A 21,029-nucleotide genomic window follows, 5' to 3' on the forward strand; every position below is an offset into this window, starting at 1 on the left:
ATAAAGCCATTGCTATTATCATTGTCGTTGATATGCAATAAAGGTTAGTATGGAGACCATAACGAAATACGAAATGACATTGATTTTAGCCAAACTACATGTTGTTGCGGACCCTTTTCTTTAAAAAAATGATTTACAGTTTAGCACTTAGACTGTATGTAATAAAGTGACCAAAAAACTAGTACAGTAGTTGATTAGTAAGTCACGATGGCTTTGTTTTATAAGGGCTGAATTTTCTCAATAACAAACATTATTTACATAAGAATCATACGATAATCATGTCTTTGCTTAATAGGATACTAGCCTAATCTAAAGAAATGAGGGGGTGAAATCGAAGATTCGCCTTTCTGTAGGTTAACTTGAATATGATTTTTATTGATTTAAAATGTTATAGTAAGTAAAAGAAATATAACTTTCCTCAAAAGTTTCATCGGAAAAAATATTAGGACAATTAGGTAACAGGAATGTTATAAGATAAAGACAAGGACGTTGAAAAATTCACGATACTAGACTGGCTACCATACCCGAAGTTTTTATGAAGAATTTCTCAGCTGCATTTTACTACTAGCTTATCTCCCCCTAGTTTAGAACTTAGGGTCTGGTCAAATCTGGAAAGCACTCTCCGGAATAGTGGTGGGTGCAGAAATCTAGAATCAGACATCCAAGTGATCAAAATTATTAGAGTTAAAAAAAAATCTTAATTATTTAATATTCTAGAGACGGTGGCCAGTCCATTACGATACCTGTAATATGAAATCCTGATTTTTGATGAAAGATATATCAACAACTGTAAATATATACATTAAACTGTACTGGTTTTCTCAGACAGCTTTAAAGACTTCCAAAACGTATGTATCTTTTTGCACAGTAAAGAGCGGGTAGATAGCAAGCAATAGATTTTAGTATCATTGATATATCGATACTACAAAGCACATTCAATTGCCATATACCACAGGTAAAATCTACTACTGTACATTCTACTCATATCTATAAAGTCCTCCACCCAAATAAACTCCTCCCAGATAAGTACAATGTATGGCAGGTGTGTGTCAGTGCGCGGTTGTACGACCCATTATGTTAGACAAAATAGCCGTCCATACTATAGCAGAATATAACACTTTTATTGCAATCATTTATTATTGAAACATAAACTGTTTTTGATTTTCTTCAAAACATTGGCGGACCAAATTCAATTTTCATTACAGTTAGGTATTTGTTAAGTCGCATTCTGTATCCGTTTGCAATTATTTTATGAGTACCAATACATGTGTAAAACTAGCTCATCACAAGCTACTTCTGTTAAAACTAGTCCTTCATAATTTCTTATTTGCCAATTTTTATCAGTTCTCAGGTTTTGTAAAAAAAAACATAGCAATTGTTAAAAGAAATGTGAAAAATAAGAAGAAAGTACAATTCTTGAGATAAGGTCAAAACACAATTTGGCAAGTGCATCGCATTGCTCTAAGGCACAAAATAGAGTATATTGTTGACACAATTTAGCCGATAAAGAACAATATCGCTGTGGCTTACTCAGTAAACTATGTGCAAATAATTTTCGGTCATTTTTATTACATGTACAATATAGCTTTAGTGTTACACCTTACATTAGAATTAAGAAAATATGGTCCAAAAATAACACTACCCAAAGACGTATATACCTTAAACAGACTTTCACTGGTCTTATATCTTATTCTTGTTATTTGAAATGAAAACATGTACATAAATAACAAATATTAGATAGATCAATAATGAACAAAAGATTGCATTTACGTCGACAAGAATAGAAATTTTCCGGTGGCTATATTTAATAACGGGTACAAACTTGTGAGTCTGTTATAAACATTAATCGCCAATTTGAATCAAACATTCGGTTTTTGGAAATCCCCGCTGTAAAACTGGATTATACACGAAATGACACGCTGGCTGGCTATCACTTCTGTTCAGACTGAACAGTCGGTCGAGAAATAAATGCCCTGACCTTCCGATGTGAAATCATGAATGAAGTATTTGACCGCGTTCACAACAGAGGCGAGTACTATACCCATTCATAAAGAAATCTCATTTGGTTCTCAATGGAGTGTGTTACTCTGGGCGGCTGTAGGACTCGAGCGCAATGTCCTTATGTTGGGTTCATGCATGGCAAAGTTCTTATATTTATTTTTGTAAATTGTATAAACATTTCATTTCGATCGTACTATGTAGATAACTTGCTTTGAGTATTTGACTACTGAACATTTGATCTTTCACCTACGGTCGCGATCAGGACAAATCCCCAATATACATAACTCGGCCCCATTCTCCGTCCTTACGTAACGTCTTTGTCGAACGCTGCCTGACCCGGAGATTTCGGAGTTCATTTAAAAGTCAAAGGTTCACCTATTTGTTTACCCGATTCAAATATAAATGTAATCTGCTGTCCACTGTGTTAAATCTTATAGTGCATTATTGTTGATATGTAATACCGGTGGTGAACTTGCTCTGACGTCTCTCCGTAGGTTAAAAATACAATAAGGTGAATTTTGGGCTAATTTTTGTCGTTCTTAGTAGAGTTAAATCTTGTATACTCGCCAGAAATGTGCTTTCTTTAACTTGAACAAAGTAAATGCCTTAGATCAACAGAAACGCACCATAACCGAAATGTTCAATGCACCTTCAGGACAATGTATGTACTTAAATGAGTATTCAAGATTCTTTATTAGGAAAACTGAATTGTAACATCAATATTCTCCGTAGTAATTCCGATTACATACATTTAAATATTAGACATAATATTACACATGATATTATATTATACAGGCGACGGAGTTCAACATGCATTCAGATCTCCATGTATTTAGTAGATATATGGACTACTTTTAGTTCAGAAAAAAAGGTTAAAAACAATAAGAAATGTCTCTAAATTCAAGAAGCATCTCTAATGAATTCATATAGACCGTGTGTATTTTCACATTGTTTTGGGGGCTAGTAACGCACAAGGACTCGTTTAATATATCAACTGGAGACCAGAGTATATTGGTCATTATTCTTATAAGTGTTCCCGTAGTGACACTGAAATGTTTAAAGACAACGGTTATTTTTCTTTCCTCGTTTAAAAAAAGTCTTCGGTTATTTTGTTTAGCGAAGGAAATGCTGTTTTCATCATTTTCCGTGCTCATAAACGCCTTTTAAATGGGATAAGATATAGGTTTTAGTTATTTCATGATAAAGTCAAGTTCAAGGTCTTTATTACCTTAGGTCGTTGGGCCCATCGGTTTCAAAAGTGAGATATATTTATAATATTTACAGACAATAAAATACAATACATTACAATACAATACAATACATACAATACAATACCAGCAATGTACAAACAGTATGGAGAGTGTAACAAATTAATTTATTGGTTTCTTATCACATTTGCCGCTTTTCTATATTTGGTCAAATTGACAAGTTTTTACATTAAATACTTTTATCATTTTAAAAATATATGTTTTTTTTTTTAAAATAGTAATGTCAAAAAAAAAAATATTACTTTAATTATACGTTTTTGGTGAAACGTTGAGGTTTGTTTTTTTGAAATTGATATCCCTTTTCAAACAGGCTTTCTCAATCAATTTTCTCAAGATAGATATCATGGAAATATGGACATCATCTTGGCGGACCAAAATAGGAAATAGAATACTAGGTAAAGGGCCATCCTAAAAATACCAGGGGTTACGTCCAATTAGGTTTACTCATTCAACCCTGAAGACACATTTGAACTCTTCCAATTCAAAGGTTGGAATAGTTCATTATGAAATTTCAGGGATGAATGACTAAAGTTGAAATTTTCAGTTCGTACAATTAAATCAATATGTGTAAAATCAAAAGATCGTCTATTTGTTCCGGACGCTTGTAAGTGTATTACCAACTGTTTCTTATAATCTTCAATGCTTCTTCCGTTTTTTAAGTTAGAGAAATAAAATCCATCCTTGAAAATAAAATACTATGAAATGGACAGGCTCCAACAAAAGAGGTCAACTGACCGCAAATTATCGCGCTCCGGACAACACATTTCCGGTCAGTTTGGTGGTGGGAGGGTGAGAAGGATGGACGCTTGCAGTGAGTTGCCCCCGTGCTGAGGTCAGAGGGTCATTAGAGAATGACAAAATGTTCCCGCGCTCAGCATCAATGAACCAATACGGCTTACGTCATTTGGGCACCGACGGGGGTAGCAAGCTTTGATCTCACAAGGCTCACGATTCTTCGATACCAAGGGGGAAACCCTTCAGAGCGTATATGCACAGAGTGGAGAAGGATCTAACAACTAAGTTAGCGTGTGTTCGTCATTATAAGCCTAAAAACCCGTAAAAATAGAAGAATTAAAACGTGTGAACATGTGATTAAAATGTCTTATTCAGGTTTATAAGGGTGCCCGTGTAAGCAGTATCAGGCCTGAGCTATCATCGAAAAAATATCTGTGTTAAATACACGCACATACGAACATAAACACAAGCATGCATGATAACATTATATACTGGTAAGATTTGAAAACTATTTATTTATATTCCTGTGGATAATTTAGAGGGTGTTTCTGGGCTTTACATTTTGTCATTTTATCAGAGAAAGATGCTGAATAAACATATTTTTTATCAAATATCAGTTCATTGAACGTGTCTGTTTAATTACCTTTGGGAGACAGAGATCACGACCGGTCTACATGCGGACCATGTGTTTATCGTACAGAGGTGTGTCCATCACAACCCTGAGGGCCCCCCGTCAGAAGCGGGAGCGATGATGCATGTTTTGTGATTGGTCTGATTACGTAGGCTGGCCTGGTTGTAACTGTCACCCGGTCAGGCCACGAACTGACCAATATCTGGCCAAAGTCACTTATAAATAGAACTCCGGTCTCCAGTTATTATAGTAAAAGTCCGTGGTCAGTGTTCGACTATTATAATCACTGCGGCCACCAATAGAGCATTAGTCCGGCCACCAACAGTTGGTACAAGTCATTTCACGGAATTAAAAGTTATAGAAGATAAACTAGTAGACATGTCCGAGGCTAGCGTGTTATTTTTCCCGATGATGAACCGAAGTTTTGTTTTGTCATCGTGCTTGGAAAACTGTTCCGTGCGGACATTGACCGCAATCAGACACACGGACGAGCACCTGGGCATACCAAGGTATGTATAAGCGTTTAGACACTGTGATACAAACAATAATTTAAATGCATGATACATAATTGCAAAAACAAATATTATCACTTAAACGTTTCATTTAGCGCAATCGGATTTTTTTTAACGAATGATTGCACATTATACAATGATTTGCACTAAAAAGTATTCTAAAAACTGTAAAATGGTTAATTGAGTTTAAAATTCAAATGTGTAGTATGCTGTTTCTTTCTCTTTTCAAAATCAAGTAAGGATGACATGGGTATTTTTTTTAACTTATTTCAGGATCATTGATTAAGTCTTCATGAAAAAAGTTTAATGTTTCATTAAGGGTCGATTCCAACGCATATACTCTATGTTTATAAATAATTATAAACAAATTCCTTTCTAAAATTATTTCTATGAAGGACGGCTGGAAATTGAAGAATTGTTCCAATAGTATTTTTTTGTGTTATTTTCATCACCAAAAAATGCAACAAGCAAACCAACCCATCTAATGAGGGTACTATTCGTAGTTTTCATTTTGTTTAAAATTCTAAATGGGGCTTGTTCGTACAATGTATGGGATAGAAAATTTGTCATAAGCGAAAATACCAAATTACCAGAAATAATACCATTTTTTTTTTCGGAAATATGTTCATTGCTGAAAACATACAACTGACAAAATATCAACAACAGCAAACAGATCAGTCTAGCTGATTATGCGGAATCCGTGTCATATGCCAGAGGTGACATTTTAAGGTGCACGTGGTGCCCAAGGTGAAACTTGATCAGTTTTAGTGACGTAGCCGTGACGTATACGCTACTTCCTGTCCTATTAACGCTTATATGATATTATCAAGCAGACAAAGTTCGATATCATACACGTGCGATATTAGTCACTGTAAGGTTTTTGAAGGAAATCAGTTTCACTGGTGTCTGGTTTTAACTGTTGTTGACAAGTTCTCCACTACCTGGGGTTTTGTACCCGGTGTATGTAAATCTTGATGATGATGATTCTTAAAAATCCATTTTTACTGGTGTTTGGTTTTGATCGGAAGAAAGTTATACCTGGGTTTTTACCAGTTATACACTTATAGCACGGACTTGGATAGAATCTAATTCCGTGCTTATAGATAAGGAGGCATGGGGTTAGGTAGTCCTAATTAAGGGTCCAGGTTCTACGTATAATATTTTATTTTCTAAAACTGAAAAGTAAAAAAATAGAGCATTGCAAAACATCTGTTACTAAGTATAGTGCAGCCAATCTAATTAGAATCCTCAGATTGTAATGCAGCATGCGAGATGGCTTACTCAGTATCAATATCAGGCAACAGAACATTAGATTTCAAATTATTATACAAATATTCTTTTGTAATCAATTGTAAATTCTGAATATTGCTTCCTGGGGTGTATGCTTTTCTGATTGATTTCAATGGTTTTGAAAGTGTGTGAGATGACAAGTATGTGTTTAAGTGTTCTCTTTAACGGGTGATCGTGTTTAAAATAATTTGAGGGGAGAGAGGATTAACCACACTGGCGCTAAGAGTTTAAAATTCAATATGTTTCAGATCTGCGGTCATTCTACTGGTGTACCTTATAGATGGTATCATACTTCCAGTTATCTGCCCCGCCATCTTGTTCGCGGTTTCGACCATCTTGTGGAATATCTACGTCAGCTGCTCACGAGACCCATCATGCTCACTTCCGTTACCTCCCGGAAGTTCCGGTCTGCCTGTTATCGGAGAAACACTTCAATTTATCATGAAGGTAGGCATTTTTCTGAGTTATGATTAAAACTTCCTTTTCGGCCGTTCCGTGGTTTTCATATTTTCTTAGTTTTGTATGTTTTGCGTCCATCGTTTTGGCAAACATGAATTGCGTTTTATTTAAAATTTTAAAAAAAAATGTCGGAGTTATCATATTGTTGCTCCCCAATACTTAGTTCGATTTGTTTAATTATACCTTTTTTATTTCGTCACAGGGACGAAAGTTTTTTGATGAGAAGCGGAGAAAACACGGCAACATATACCGGACTCACATGCTCGGGAAACCCACTATTCGCATCGTTGGAATAAAAGGAGTAAAGCAAATAATGGCAGGCGAAAATTTCCGAGTGACAACAGAGTGGCCTAGAAGTACCCGGATGTTGCTCGGAGAAGGCAGTTTATCGTCGTCAACAGGACTGACCCATTCCATTCGGAAAAAGGCTATACTGCGAGCATTTACTCACGAAGCTATTAGTTCCTACACCCCCGTCGTCCTGGAGGTAGTACGGGACTACATCAGCAGTTGGTGTGACAGGGCCAGTATCCTTGGTTACAAAGAGTTCCGAAGTATGAACTTTGAACTCACGTGTCGTGTACTATTAGGTATCGACATGGACCGACCGGAAAAGACTAGACTGATGGGACACTTCGAGACGTTTCTTGGAAGCCTGTTCAGTCTACCTGTTTGTGTTCCAGGATTAGGACTGTACAAGGTTCGTATATGGTTTATATGATAAATCTTTATGTTGTAGCTTGTATTACGTAGTCTGTTGAATCCTATTTTAATGTGGTCTGCATGAACACTTTTAGTGGTAACTCATACCATAATTCTTTGCTCCAAAGTGGCAATATAATAGGACACCTACACCCGTTTTGAGCAATACATCAGTAACTTTGATATTCATTTACAGAACATGTAGTGTCCAACTCATTCATTACTTCTGTTGTTTTGTAATAGGGGATGAAGGCCAGAGACGCGCTCCTACAGAAGATAGAACAGTGTATCAAAGAGAAGCAAGGATCTGGATCCCCGCACAGCTTCATGGACGCTCTCAGTCTGATGATGGATATAGAAGGCGAGGAGAAACTAACATTGGACGAAGCTAAGGATGTTGGCCTTGAACTTTTATTTGCAGGTCACGAGACAACCTCCAGCGCAGCCTGTACACTAGTGTTACAGCTGACAAAACACCCGAAAGTGATGCTGAAGATTGTCGATGAACTCGCTCGATACGGATTGACGGATAGCCTCGATGTGGATATTCCTTACGAAACAGTCAACAAGCTCAAATACACCCGGGACGTAGTCAAGGAAGTATTACGACTGACGCCACCTATCGGTGGGGGTTACCGGAAGGCCCTCCGTACATTTGAGATTGAGGTAAGAAATTATGAAAAAAACCTATTTTCATTAATATTTAGTATATAAGCATAACGGTTTGGTTTGATAGCATTAGCATTGTTTTTATATTGTATGGAAAAGATATGTTACCAATGTAAAGTGGGTAGAAGTAGTAAAGTGAGGTTTATATGTTTTTAGCATCTATATTACTTTGTTTTCCAGGGCTACCAAGTGCCAAAGGACTGGGCTGTTGTTTACTCCATAAGAGATTCTCACGAATCGTCAGAATTCATTGACAGTCCGGAAAAGTTTGATCCCGATAGGTGGAGCAACCTAGATGTTGAGGAGAGGCAACATTTCCTGGCGTTCGGAGGCGGAAAACGTGGGTGTGCAGGGAAGGAGTTCGCGCTATTGGTACTCAAGATGTTGGCAATAGAGCTGTCACGATCCTGTTCGTGGACAGTCCCAAATACGGACCCTCCAATGAAATGTTTACCCATCCCCTACCCTACAGACAATTTGCCCATGCAATTCTCAGGGCTCTATCAGATGAGGCAGCGTTCTCTCACAGTTTGATGTCTCGCTCTCACAGTGTGATGTCTCGCTCTCACAGTAAAGTATCTCGGTTCCAAAGTGAATATAAAGCAATGCACCCTAATGCAAGACATGACTTCAAATGTAAAGTAATATTAAACAATACATCCGTGATATAGAAATAATGTTCATGTAAAACATATTCAACGTGTCTCTAAATTATGTAAAAGAACTTGATCTATTGATATGTAAGATGTATATATGTTGGACATTGTATTCCTTATGTAAAATTAATGCATCATATGATGTATGATGTAAACGGTAGGTCGAGTACAATTTATAAGTGCATATTGTACCACAATGTGTGTATGGTGTATCATTTATTTATGATGTATGATTTATGAAATTGATACTGTATGTGTGTATGTGACGTTGATCATGTGTCGATAAATACATGTGTTGTGATACGCGATGCATGTGATGTAAACAGTATATGTGACGTACAATGTATGAAATGTATAGATCTCGAGTATATGATGTACAATGCATGTGATGTACAGTGGATGTAACGTACAGTGTGGAAGACGTACAATGTATGTGACGTACAATGCATGTGATGTACAGTGGATGTGACGTATGGTGTATGTGACGTACAATGTATGTGACGTACAATGTATGTGACGTACAATGTATGTGATGTACAATGTATGTGACGTACAATGTATGTGACGTACAATGTATGTGATGTACAATGTATGTGACGTACAATCCATGTGATGTACAGTGTATGTGACGTACAATGTATGTGACGTACAATGCATGTAATGTACAGTGTATGCGACGTACAATGTATGTGACGTACAACGCATGTGATGTACAGTGGATGTGACGTATAGTGTATGTGACGTGTAATGCTTGTGTTTTACAATGTATATGATGTATAATGAATGTGAAGTACACTGTATGTGATGTGCAATGTATATGTATTACATAGTGGATGTGGCTTACAATGTATGTGACGTAAAATGTATGTGACGTACAATGTATGTGATATACAATATATGTGACGTACAATGTATGTGACGTACAATTTATGTGATGTACATTATATGTGCCAATGCATGTTGTGTACAATGTATGTTATACAGTGTGTTTGTGTAAGGTACAATGTATGTATGATGTACAGTGTATGTAAAATACAATGTATGTATGATATAGTACATAATGTACAATGTTTGTAATGTACAATGTTTGTAATGTACAATGTTTGTAATGTACAATGTTTGTAATGTACAATGTTTGTAATGTACAATGTAAGTTATGTACAATATATGTGAGATGTACGTTGTATAAATGATATATTTATGTAGTGGCGGTGATCGTTATAACACTTTAAACAAAGGCAGCAGTACTAACACGAAACACTTTGTAGATATATGTGAATAGCGTGTGCCGGTGATAATTATTGACATTTTGTCTGTATTTTGTATAGAAATCCAGTATAACAAAGTCGTTGTGTATATATGTCTATCTTCCTTTGTTATATGCATATTGCTGTACGTTTTGATTGAAGTTATGTTATTTGTTGTAAAAAAAAATCATTGAATACACATTTTTCATCTTTAATAATTCTTCAATTTACATCCAATACTAAAATTATTCTTCAATTTACAGCCAACTGCTTTTTTTAGTTTAAACATATCTATTGCCAAAATTAGACAAGGGATAAGGCACAACTTATAGCAACTTATCAACGCCTTCTCCCGTCATGCACTTACAATAACATAGAACAAGGGATAAGGCACAAGTCATAGCAACTTATCAACGCCTTCTCCCAATATGCATTTTAAATGACATTACAACAATGACAATAAATATATACAATAATTGTTACAATTTGAACTCAAAATCTCTTGCTGGTTTTAATAAAGTTTTGCACAGATCTAAAAATGTTTGAGTTAAGGTTCATTGAAAATTGTGAATCGCCAAACAAAAGAATTTCTAAATTTAACGCAAAATTCAAATTATTCAAATTTTGGAAACAAAATACGTCTTTCGTTTGTAAAAAGGTGACATTCCATAAAATAGTGATAGACATTCTCACAGGATGACCACAATTACAAGATGCACTCTCAACAAGGTTAACTCTAAATAGGTAATAATTAAGGGCACTGCGCTGGTGTCGGAGCTTAGTATTCAAAATATTAAGTTTACGATTTCCGATTTTAAAGTAAATAGGTTGACTTGACTGAATATTTGATGTTAAACAGGATTTGAATGAATTAATAGAGAGTATGGATCGAACCGAATTTTCTAACTTATTCCAATAGTGAAGAGTAGAAGGTAGAAAAGAAGAGTTAGTAAGAGATAATTAAAAGGAGGAATCCTATAGTTATTATTGTTACGTAAAGCGTAACGATATTTTCTCCAGATAAATGCGGCAAAAGATGATTGAAATGATCAGGAGTTAATTTATTAGCTCACCTCGTCCGACGGACCAAGGTGAGCTTATGTCGTACCGTGGCGTCCGTCCGTCGTCCGTACGTCAACAATTTCTTCAAACGACTTCTTCTTCTTTTTAACCACTGATTGGAAGTTGACTAAATTTGACTTGAAGCATCCCTAGATAGTGGGGATTCAAAATTGTACAAATGGTGGGGCTGACCCCCCAGGGGCTGAGGGGTGGGGCCAAAGGGGGGCAATTTGCCTATATTGATATAAACGACTTCCTCTGTGGATCTATGCGATAGATCACTAGGTAGTGGGGTTCAAAATTGTACAAATGGTGGGGCTGACCCCCAGGGGGCTGAGGGGTGGGGCCAAAAGGGGGCAGCTTGGCTATATTGCTATGAACAACTTCTTCCGTAGAACTTTGCACTGGATATTGATCATATTTGGTTGGAAGCATCCATGGGAGGCAGGGATTCAAAATTGTTCAAATGTTTGTGCTGACCCCCAGGGGGCTTACGGGCGGGGCCAAAAAGGTATATTTTGCTACATTGCTTTAAGCGACTTCTTCTCTAGATCTGGAACCAAAAGATGGATATCAACCATATTTGACTGGAAGCATTCCTAGGTAGTGGGGATTCAAAATTATACAAATGGTTGGGCCACCCCCAGGGGGCTGAGGGGCGGGGCCAAAAGGTGGCAATTTAGCTATTAATGCTATAAACGACTTCTTATAGAAATATGCACTGGATATAAATCATATTTGGTCGGAAGCATTCATGGGAGATGGGGATCCAAAATTGTACAAATAGTGGCACTGACCCCCTGGGCTAAGGGGTGGGGCCAAAAACAGTTTATTACTTTGAAACAGTTGAGATCCCCACCCAAAAACTATATATACAATTGTTGGGCATTAAGAGACAAATGCTGTCATGATATTAGAATTGACCCTAGGATCTGCCCCACCCTTACAAACTTAACCCCTGTGCCATAACTTTGAAACGGTTGAGATCCCCACCCCAAAACTATATATAGTATACAATTGTTGGGCATACAGAGACAAATGCTGTCATGATATTAGAATTGACCCTAGGATCTGCCCCACCCTTACAAACTTAACCCCTGAGCCATAACTTTGAAACGGTTAAGATCCCCACCCCAAAACTATATATAGTATACAATTGTTGGGCATACAGAGACAAATGCTGTCATGATATTAGAATTGGCCCTGGGGTCTGGCCACAACCCTAGGGACCTAGTTTCGTAGTCACAGCTTGGAAACAGTTGAGATCCCCACCCCATAACCATACATAAACTTGCTGAGCATGAACAATCTTATACAGATATGTTACAAAATTTGACCTTAGGGTCTGGCACATTCCCTTGGATCTTATAAGGAGAATATTTTGTCGTGATTGCTTAGATATCCAGGTGAGCGATACAGGCCCTATGGGCCTCTGGTTATGCATCTTATACAATAGTTGAAGTTTCCTCCGTTTTCTGCGATTAGATAAATTTTCAAGACTAGTTTCGTAATATAAATTATTAATTGGAGTATATAAAGGAAGTCCTAATATAATGCGAGCAGCTTCACGTTCGGTTTTTTTCTAACTTTTCCGATTCAAAAAACTACTTTGCATAAATAAGTGCACTCTTAGACGTCAGATGAACCCAAATGTTGTTTTGCTTTTATTTCATTGTTCTTTTATATAAGTATATTATTTTCTGAAAAAAGCATTACCCATTTCATATTATATTATATATAATATATCGTATATATATATTATATATCGTATTAATATTCAATTAGCTTCATGAAAACTTGAGTCGAACAACAAACGGCAGGCAAAACGATGTCACGTTATCATCACGTAAAATGTCGCTAATGGATTCAGTTTATTCCCTGGTTTGAGATAGAACTTCATAGCTCGGTGCTTGATCAAATATAGAGTACTATATAGTGTTGCTATCTACATTCATAAGAATGTTTCGGAATGTCACGGTAACTTTATAAAAGTCTTTAAAATCTGTTTAGTAATCTCATTTATCAGTTTAACGAAAACAAGATGTTATCTACTGACCTTAGAAGGTCCAACCTCGGGTCAAACATAGTAGCAAGGTCAGTGTTCCAGGTCACGTAATGTAACTTGTCATTAGCAAGATGACGCTGACCATTCATGATGCTCAACAAAGCGGTGGGTGGCGATATCATTCCTGTATATAACACTGCCCTACTGATAAAGTCAGTTACCACCTTCCATCCCACTACTACGATCATTCGGAAACAACTAATGAAACGTTGGCGTCGTCTTTCCTTCATGCTTTACAACTGAAAAGACCAGTGTTAGGTAGAATAAGCACATATAAACATAAAAAAGAATGTATAAATATAAAACACATTTAGCTGTGCAATACATTTTTTTTTAGCTCACTTTATCGTCTGGGGAAGTTTAAAAAAAAAGCAGCAGAAAAACTGCCGATTACAATATGTATAGCGTAAAACAGTGTATTATGGAATATCATTTAAACCTTCTGACGAGGTATGTAATGAGTATACCAGTATCGCATTTCCTCATTTACTGTAAAAGAAAATATTTTCATTTCACATGATATTTATGATCCGTCCAAATTTATTTTCTTTTTACCTCAGCAGAGCCTCGCTAAAAAGAAGCCTATTTTGACTGGTTTCATGATATATATACACTGTTGGAAACTCAATTCATAATTGTATTATCATTAAGGATGTACTTACTGTTATAGTTTAAATCACGTTCAAGTCTCGTTTGGATCTTGTGTAACTTTTTTTATAAAGATAAAAATTAAATAAATAAATCATTTTTAAAAGCAAACATACATCTGGAAAATGTGTTAAAAAGCAGATGTCTGTTGTTTGCAGAACAATTTTACAAGAAGTTAAAAAAAATGACCAATTCAGCGGCAATTTTGAAAATGAGTATTTCTTGCACTCACGAAATGTCAACATTTCACTTGTAATTGTGTCATCATTTTTAATTGTAACGAGTTGATTTTTGTTGAACAAATTTAAAAGGTTCAATACAATGAAAATGATATGCAACAGAGAGGAAAATTATGTATTATTGGTATTTTTTACTTATCAAGTGTAACTGAAGCTTTTTTTTTTTTTTTAGATAATACAACAAATTCTTTGGCAAAAAAGGAAGCACTCGGACACCCATTATTTGACTGCTTAGAAAGAGAAACACATTTAGTTTTGATCCATTGAATGTTTTAAAAAGTTTAATAGCAAAACTTTCTATATTAGCGTTAATTCTACAAATAAATGATGAAAATAAGTAAAATTCTCTTGGGAGCAGGTATTGATTGTTACGTCACTTGTTTGTGAGAGAAACGTCATCAATTTTTGAGAAAACGACGTAATTTTCTCACACAGACCAATGACGTAACAATCAATACCTGCTCCCAAGAGAAGATAACTCTGCAACACACAAAGACGGAATAGAAGAAATAAGTATTTTTATCAATTGTGCAAACATTCATTCATTTCGGATGATAATATTGGAAGACGTTGAATGAATTTGTCCTGCAAACGGTCAAAACTTTTTTTTTATATATATATCATTTATTATGCTAAATGGACATCTTTGACCTTTCATAAAAAAAAAATGCATTTTCTACTATGTCACTAACTTCTTTTTCCAAAAATGAAAACCAGAAAAAAGTTAAATACTTTGTTTAACTGCCCAATGCCAATTTAAGATTGAAGCGCGTAGAGGGTCTTGTTGGAGAAAACCAAGGGCCTGTTCGTTTTTTGAAATGTAACAATTTCGGGTAAATATTCTGGCGGACCTGCAAATATTTATGCAGGCCTTGCCAAGGTTCGCCTGAAAGCAGCATCAGATTACTAGATCCGACCTTTTTAACTAAACGACAACTGTGGTCCGACAGGTTTAACCGTTTGAACGAAAACGGCCCTGGTAACCAGAGAAGGTCACCCAAAACCTTTTTTACGTCGACTCTTGGAAGTGAATATCCCGGTAGTCTTGGTAAAAGGCGAGTATGCTAACCACTTCGCCACTCAACAACATACGTTTTTCAAACAAACCATGTTTTTTTCTATACCACCTGGGTCTCTAGCAAGACTTAGATGCCAAGGTGTCGTGTCTCTTTCTGTTGATGGGTGGTCATTTGTGGGCTGCCACATAACTCCCTGACAGCGATCATTGACCATACAACCGTGACGTATTGTATTATCAATGGTCACTAAGTGACAACCGGGCACACAAAGGATGACGAAATCAGTGTGTGCGTCATCGGAACAATAAGGGGTCGGAATCACGGCCAGAGGAGTGGGGCCCCTCGGGTCACCTGGAGGACAGTCTAAGGTCGTGTAAGGTCTGGTTGCTTTCCCTATAACAGATTGCACGGCCCTTACGTCCCGCGGTACACAACCCCCGCTGGGGACGACCATTTGATTATGAAAGGAGGGGGAGGGGCACATTTGGGAAGGCGGCCCAAATAATTATTTCCAAAACCACGTCGGCCAGAATTATTAACTAGCATAACTTATTTTCACACAATAATGTGAGAGTATACATTTAGAGTGCCAAAATTTCAACAAATTATCAACTGTGTTAAAAAGTAAAGATCATCTGGTCAGTGATTTTGCAAAATGTATATATTTGATCACCCCCTAGAGCACAGGGACCTAAGAATTAGTTACAGCTGTATTTGGACCTAAGCTTAGGTGTTTCAGAGACGTCTTTGGGTGTTAAGAGTAAATTAACACGTTTTATGGGTTGAGATCAATTTTTGGTAAAAAATGTATGCATACCGTTGTGAAATTGTTCACATCGAGATATATGTTAAACACTTCTAACAAGACTGAGAAAGGTAAAGAAACACGAATCTTCAGCAAGGCTCTTTTTGTGTCAAACAAATAAAACGCCACCTCCAAGAAAATTACTGACTAAGTCAAATTTTTAATGTAGTTTACTGTAATCGTGGCAATATTATTTGTGGTATGTTCTCACAAAATTTTGTTCGTGATGAAATGACCTGCAAAATTATATTCATGTTTTAATCGAGGACAGAATCATCATTCTTATCGATTCGAAGCCAGACTGTTTACCAATTTTATCTCAATCTTTAAAACCTCCATCAAATCGAATTGGCGACTTTGGCAATCAGCTCTAACCGGCGCTGTTCACAAAAACGTTCCTACTGTACCACAAAGTAGTTATTTTGTAATTCCCGTAAAAACATGTTTGAAATCTTACCAATGTTCACAGGAGCTAAAAATGTAAATCGATTCAATTGGTCACATACATATAGCAACTACGAATAAGCAATATTAGAATATATACAAATCCTACATGTATGTTATAATTATAGACAACTTTCTTTTTTTAACGTTTTTGATATTTTTTGTGCTAGTTTTACTACAATTTAACTCTGAAAAACGTCAGAAATCAATAGCAAATACAAGGCAGCGATTTTATGGATCTGTAATTTTTGGGATGGTGGATTGTATTATTATAACATCTATTGACTGCATACTTGTGGTCAGTGAGTCAGGGTCAATCTGTGTGGAGGTATGCTAACCCCCTTTGTCCAGTCCCTTCGGCCACCGGTCAGCAAAGGACCGTACGCTAGAACATCTGTTACCCTCCAAAATTTCTACAATGAAACTGACCACTCTTTCCGGCCACTCCCGTCCACCTCGAATGATAGTGATCACGCCTGACCGCTGTTGACCCCTGGCTATCGTGCTCCCTGCTGTTCGGACACGTAAGGGGCCATTAGGTCCCTAAAAGGACTGGGCTATCATGGATGACAGATTGACCTTCATCACTACTCGATTGACCTCCACACTCATCCCGTGCTTGACCACCAGAAGACAGCATGTACTATATTACAGATAATATTTGTGATAAAGATTCTTAATTATATAAAACAGCAAATGCTAAAAGCAGATTTATTCTTCAAAATATAAAAAAAAACTTCCGATCTAAATATTCTGAAACTGTTCATCACATAGATTGTTATTATTTAATTTATATTAATTAAAATGAACAACTTTTTATGCTAATGAATGTGCATGCGTTGTCTAGTAGAGACCCGTATAAATATATGTAGTGATCAGTTCTGCTAGTCGGTAACATAAAAAAAAGAATGATTCCCGCTAATGTAAGGTGGGGTCAATTTACACCCCGAAATGGTATTTCCTTCATTTTTTCCCCACCACAAGTAGATACACACATATATGTTTTTCTATATAACAGCATCCTACTGCAGATATAATCAATTATTATAAGCGAAACACATCTACTTGCATTACACCTGACTGAGTGACGGGGTAACCAAAAAGACGAAGGTAAATGACACTAATACATTTTATTTATAAGATTATTTATAATGTTGTATGGAATACATTAAAATATTTTAAAAAATATTTGTTTTGCATATTAATGTAGAGAACTGATTCCTGTTCTTCTCCAAATACATGTACATATCATAGTCTCCTATGTATAACACCAGTAGTGTGACGGGGGAGGTACCCTAACAAAATGGCCTATACATATTGGAATGATTTAAAATAATTATAATAACCATGTGTAAAATATATTTTTCCACTTACAAGTATTTATATACCAACTGCACGATAAAAACATGCATGAGCTCTTTTGATTTAATTTTCAAAGAATAAAATGCACATGTATTGCAAAATCAGAACAAAAATGAAAATAATGCTTATTACCAATCCTTCTTTATGGAGAAAATTTTGAGATGAGGTTTTTAACGTCTTAAAAAACCCTTTCTATACATGTATTTATGTATGTTTCTCCATGTAGAATGACGTAATAATCGCGGTAAATACATGTATTTATGTATGTTTCTACATGTAGAATGACGTAATTATCGCGGTATATACATGTATTTAAGTAATTTTCTACAAGTAGAATGACGTAATAATCGCGATAAATACATGTATTTATGTATGTTTCTATGTAGAATGACGTAATAATCGCGATAAATATATGTATTCATGTATGTTTCTACATGTAGAATGACGTAATAATCGCGGTAAATACATGTATTTATGTATGTTTTTACATGTAGAATGACGTAATAATCGCGGTAAAAACATGTATTTATGTATGTTTCTACATGAAGAATGACGTAATAATCGCGATAAATACATGTATTCATGTATGTTTCTACATGTAGAATGACGTAATAATCGCGGTAAATACATGTATTTATGTATGTTTCTATGTAGAATGACGTAATAATCGCGATAAATACATGTACTTTTGGAGCTTGCTGAATGCATACAATCAGTAACTTTCCAAGAGTGGTAAAAATTCCTATTTTAAATTTTTTATTCAATACTTTTGAGCAATTTATGCACGTTTACTTCCTCCTTTTAAAACATAGAATAATACTGTACTTGTTGAAAATATTCAGCCGCATACATTTAACAAATATAAACAAGAACATATATTCTGCAAAAGAATACACTTTTCTCATAACGGTGCTGCATGAGTGCATTCACATTCTTGTGATAATTTTTGTAAACAGGTGACTTTACATTTAAAATGTTTTTGTAGCATTTATTACCCCTCCGTCACTCCACATACTTGCATCAGACTAAGATCATGTGGCACCATATATTGGATACCCATCAAAAGAGGGCCATTGTTATTGGAGTTCAATGAAAGTGTTGGTGAAATCCAGACAGTTTACTCCATGTCCATGTCAACCCACCACTCCCCATTTACCTGATGAGATTCCTGTTTGGTGGTAAATTCAAGTGTTCATTGTTCATTAACTTTACTTTAATTTATCTGAGTATTTTATTCCACCATTTTCCAATATAAAGTACCGTATTAACCATCTGTGATAGATATGAAATATGTGCTTGCTAAATCTGATGTGTTTTTATATGTGTTATGCTTATGATTTATGCTTGTTATAATTAATACTGTTCCTGCTTTTAACATGCATGTGCAATCATCAAACTGTTTACTGGTTATTTTAGTAGTTCGATGTATATATAGTTTTGCTGCAAAATCCTACCTTTTCTACTCGCATGCCTTTTACCTTGTTATTACTGTTTTTATACTTATGTTTGTCGTGAAAATTACTCCACAGAGCTAATGTTCAATGATATGCCATATTCCGTCTTTGCGTATTGCAGAGTTATCTTCTCTTGAGAGCAGGTATTGATTGTTACGTCATTTGTTTTTGAGAGTAACGTCATCATTTTTTGAGAAAACGACGTAATTTTCACAGACAAACCATTGACGTAAAAATCAATACCTGCTCTCAAGAGAAGAAAACTCTGCAATACGCAAAGACGGAATACGACACTAAGTAAAGCTTCTTGTACTTGTATTGTTCCAAAGACGTATTTGGGTCTTGCATCATATCATGGCATGTCAGAATGGATGTTATGTTATGTTATTCCTATGTATGTGGTTTAGATCGCTTATATCTCTTTCTACAAACTTGAAACAGCTGGGCATGTAAATATTAGGAACCTGGGTCACTTAATCGGTACGTAAATATATATATATGTTACTGCTTTAAACCGCGGGAACATGTACATTGTAGCCGGTGGTGGTCATTCGAAGGGAGATAACCTGTATGTCCCGATAGAAATCTTGCTGAATTAGTTTGACTGTTTCTACAACTACAACTTCTTTGCTGAAGGAGAGAACGGGAGAAGTGAAATTCGATCGCCAGTATCTCAGTTGCCTGGTGCCGTTTATAATTCTGAGGTCGTTTGAATCCCGGTTTGGATGTTGTTTGTTTGTTTGTCCCTTGTTTTTACCACGACACAACTTGCTATTAGTCGGAAATCATGCTTTGGAAACGACTTTCTTTGAATATGCAATTGATCTTAAACCGTAAAACGTCCCTGTAATTGTTAGTGCTGCGCTCCAGCTGTGATTCATTGAAACTCTTTTCTACCATTGGAATTGATATATATTCTTTAAAAAGAAAAGATACAAGAGAAAAAGACTAAAAATATTAAATATCTTCTATGTGGTCTATATTTAAAGAGACTTCTATAGAGACCTCATATATAATAGGCTTTATTTTTATTATTATTTTACGGCATATTCAATTCCTTTGGTAGAAATGACTTTCAATCGAGTCTTTTTTGTTTTTTCCCTTACTTTATGGACTAAATATCACATTCCTGTTTTTAATGCGACTCGTTGGCCACACCACAGAACTAGATTATCCAAGTTCATGGCCACACTAAGGAGGATTTCCAAAAAGAGTTGAAAGAACAGTAACAAATGATTATAAAACATCAAATTTAATCAGTTAAATACATGCACACAATTGATGTATATATATATCTAACAAAAATAATATAAAGCAGATAAAATAAGATCATGCCGTATAATGTACTGACATAAGGTACTCCAAGTATCACTCAGTAATCAGCAGTAGGTATCCATGTCACATAGGTACAGAAAGGCCTACGTCACCTCCAATATACACAAGTGTCCTTGTTATGTCACTTATAAATGGATTTCACAGTTTCACTGTGTGTGGCAGTGTTGGATCTCCTAGAACACCTGACATAAATCAGAGTCTGCACACCTTGAGGAAAACCAGCAAAGGCTTGAAGCAACGACTTCTCCACTTCCACCAGTTAACCTTTAAATCTTTACAACTGCTTTGCTACATCATTATTGACATCATCGAACTCCTTGAAAATACTAACCATTCACTTGGTGGCCACTGATGGCCTTAAGATTTACTTTTGCATCTTTATTTTGAAAACAACCTGATTTATCTCTAATTTAACATAACACAACT

At 35.8% G+C, this 21,029-nt stretch overlaps 1 protein-coding gene across 1 annotated transcript; it reads left to right on the plus strand.

Annotated features, from left to right (window-relative positions):
• Positions 1-4,960: 4,960 nt before the first annotated feature.
• LOC110466466 (cytochrome P450 26A1-like) lies at positions 4,961-9,455 on the plus strand. Its single transcript, XM_021522970.1, has 5 exons — positions 4,961-5,144; positions 6,686-6,884; positions 7,099-7,596; positions 7,842-8,264; positions 8,448-9,455. Exons 1-5 carry the CDS (start codon positions 5,014-5,016, stop codon positions 8,799-8,801), a joined length of 1,605 nt encoding a protein of 534 aa, XP_021378645.1. The 5' UTR covers positions 4,961-5,013; the 3' UTR covers positions 8,802-9,455.
• The last annotated feature ends 11,574 nt before the right edge of the window (positions 9,456-21,029 follow it).

Source organism: Mizuhopecten yessoensis, unplaced genomic scaffold (genome assembly GCF_002113885.1).
Source record: "Mizuhopecten yessoensis strain PY_sf001 unplaced genomic scaffold, ASM211388v2 scaffold11133, whole genome shotgun sequence".
Lineage (NCBI taxonomy): Eukaryota > Metazoa > Mollusca > Bivalvia > Pectinida > Pectinidae > Mizuhopecten > Mizuhopecten yessoensis.

Bases quoted from the DNA above. Each gene is read 5' to 3' on its own strand.
- LOC110466466 (XM_021522970.1), top strand. From the start codon at position 5,014: ATGTCCGAGGCTAGCGTGTTATTTTTCCCGATGATGAACCGAAGTTTT. The intron at 6,885-7,098 runs GTAGGCATTTTT...ATTTCGTCACAG, and splicing joins CACTTCAATTTATCATGAAG to GGACGAAAGTTTTTTGATGA. The intron at 7,597-7,841 runs GTTCGTATATGG...GTTTTGTAATAG, and splicing joins CAGGATTAGGACTGTACAAG to GGGATGAAGGCCAGAGACGC.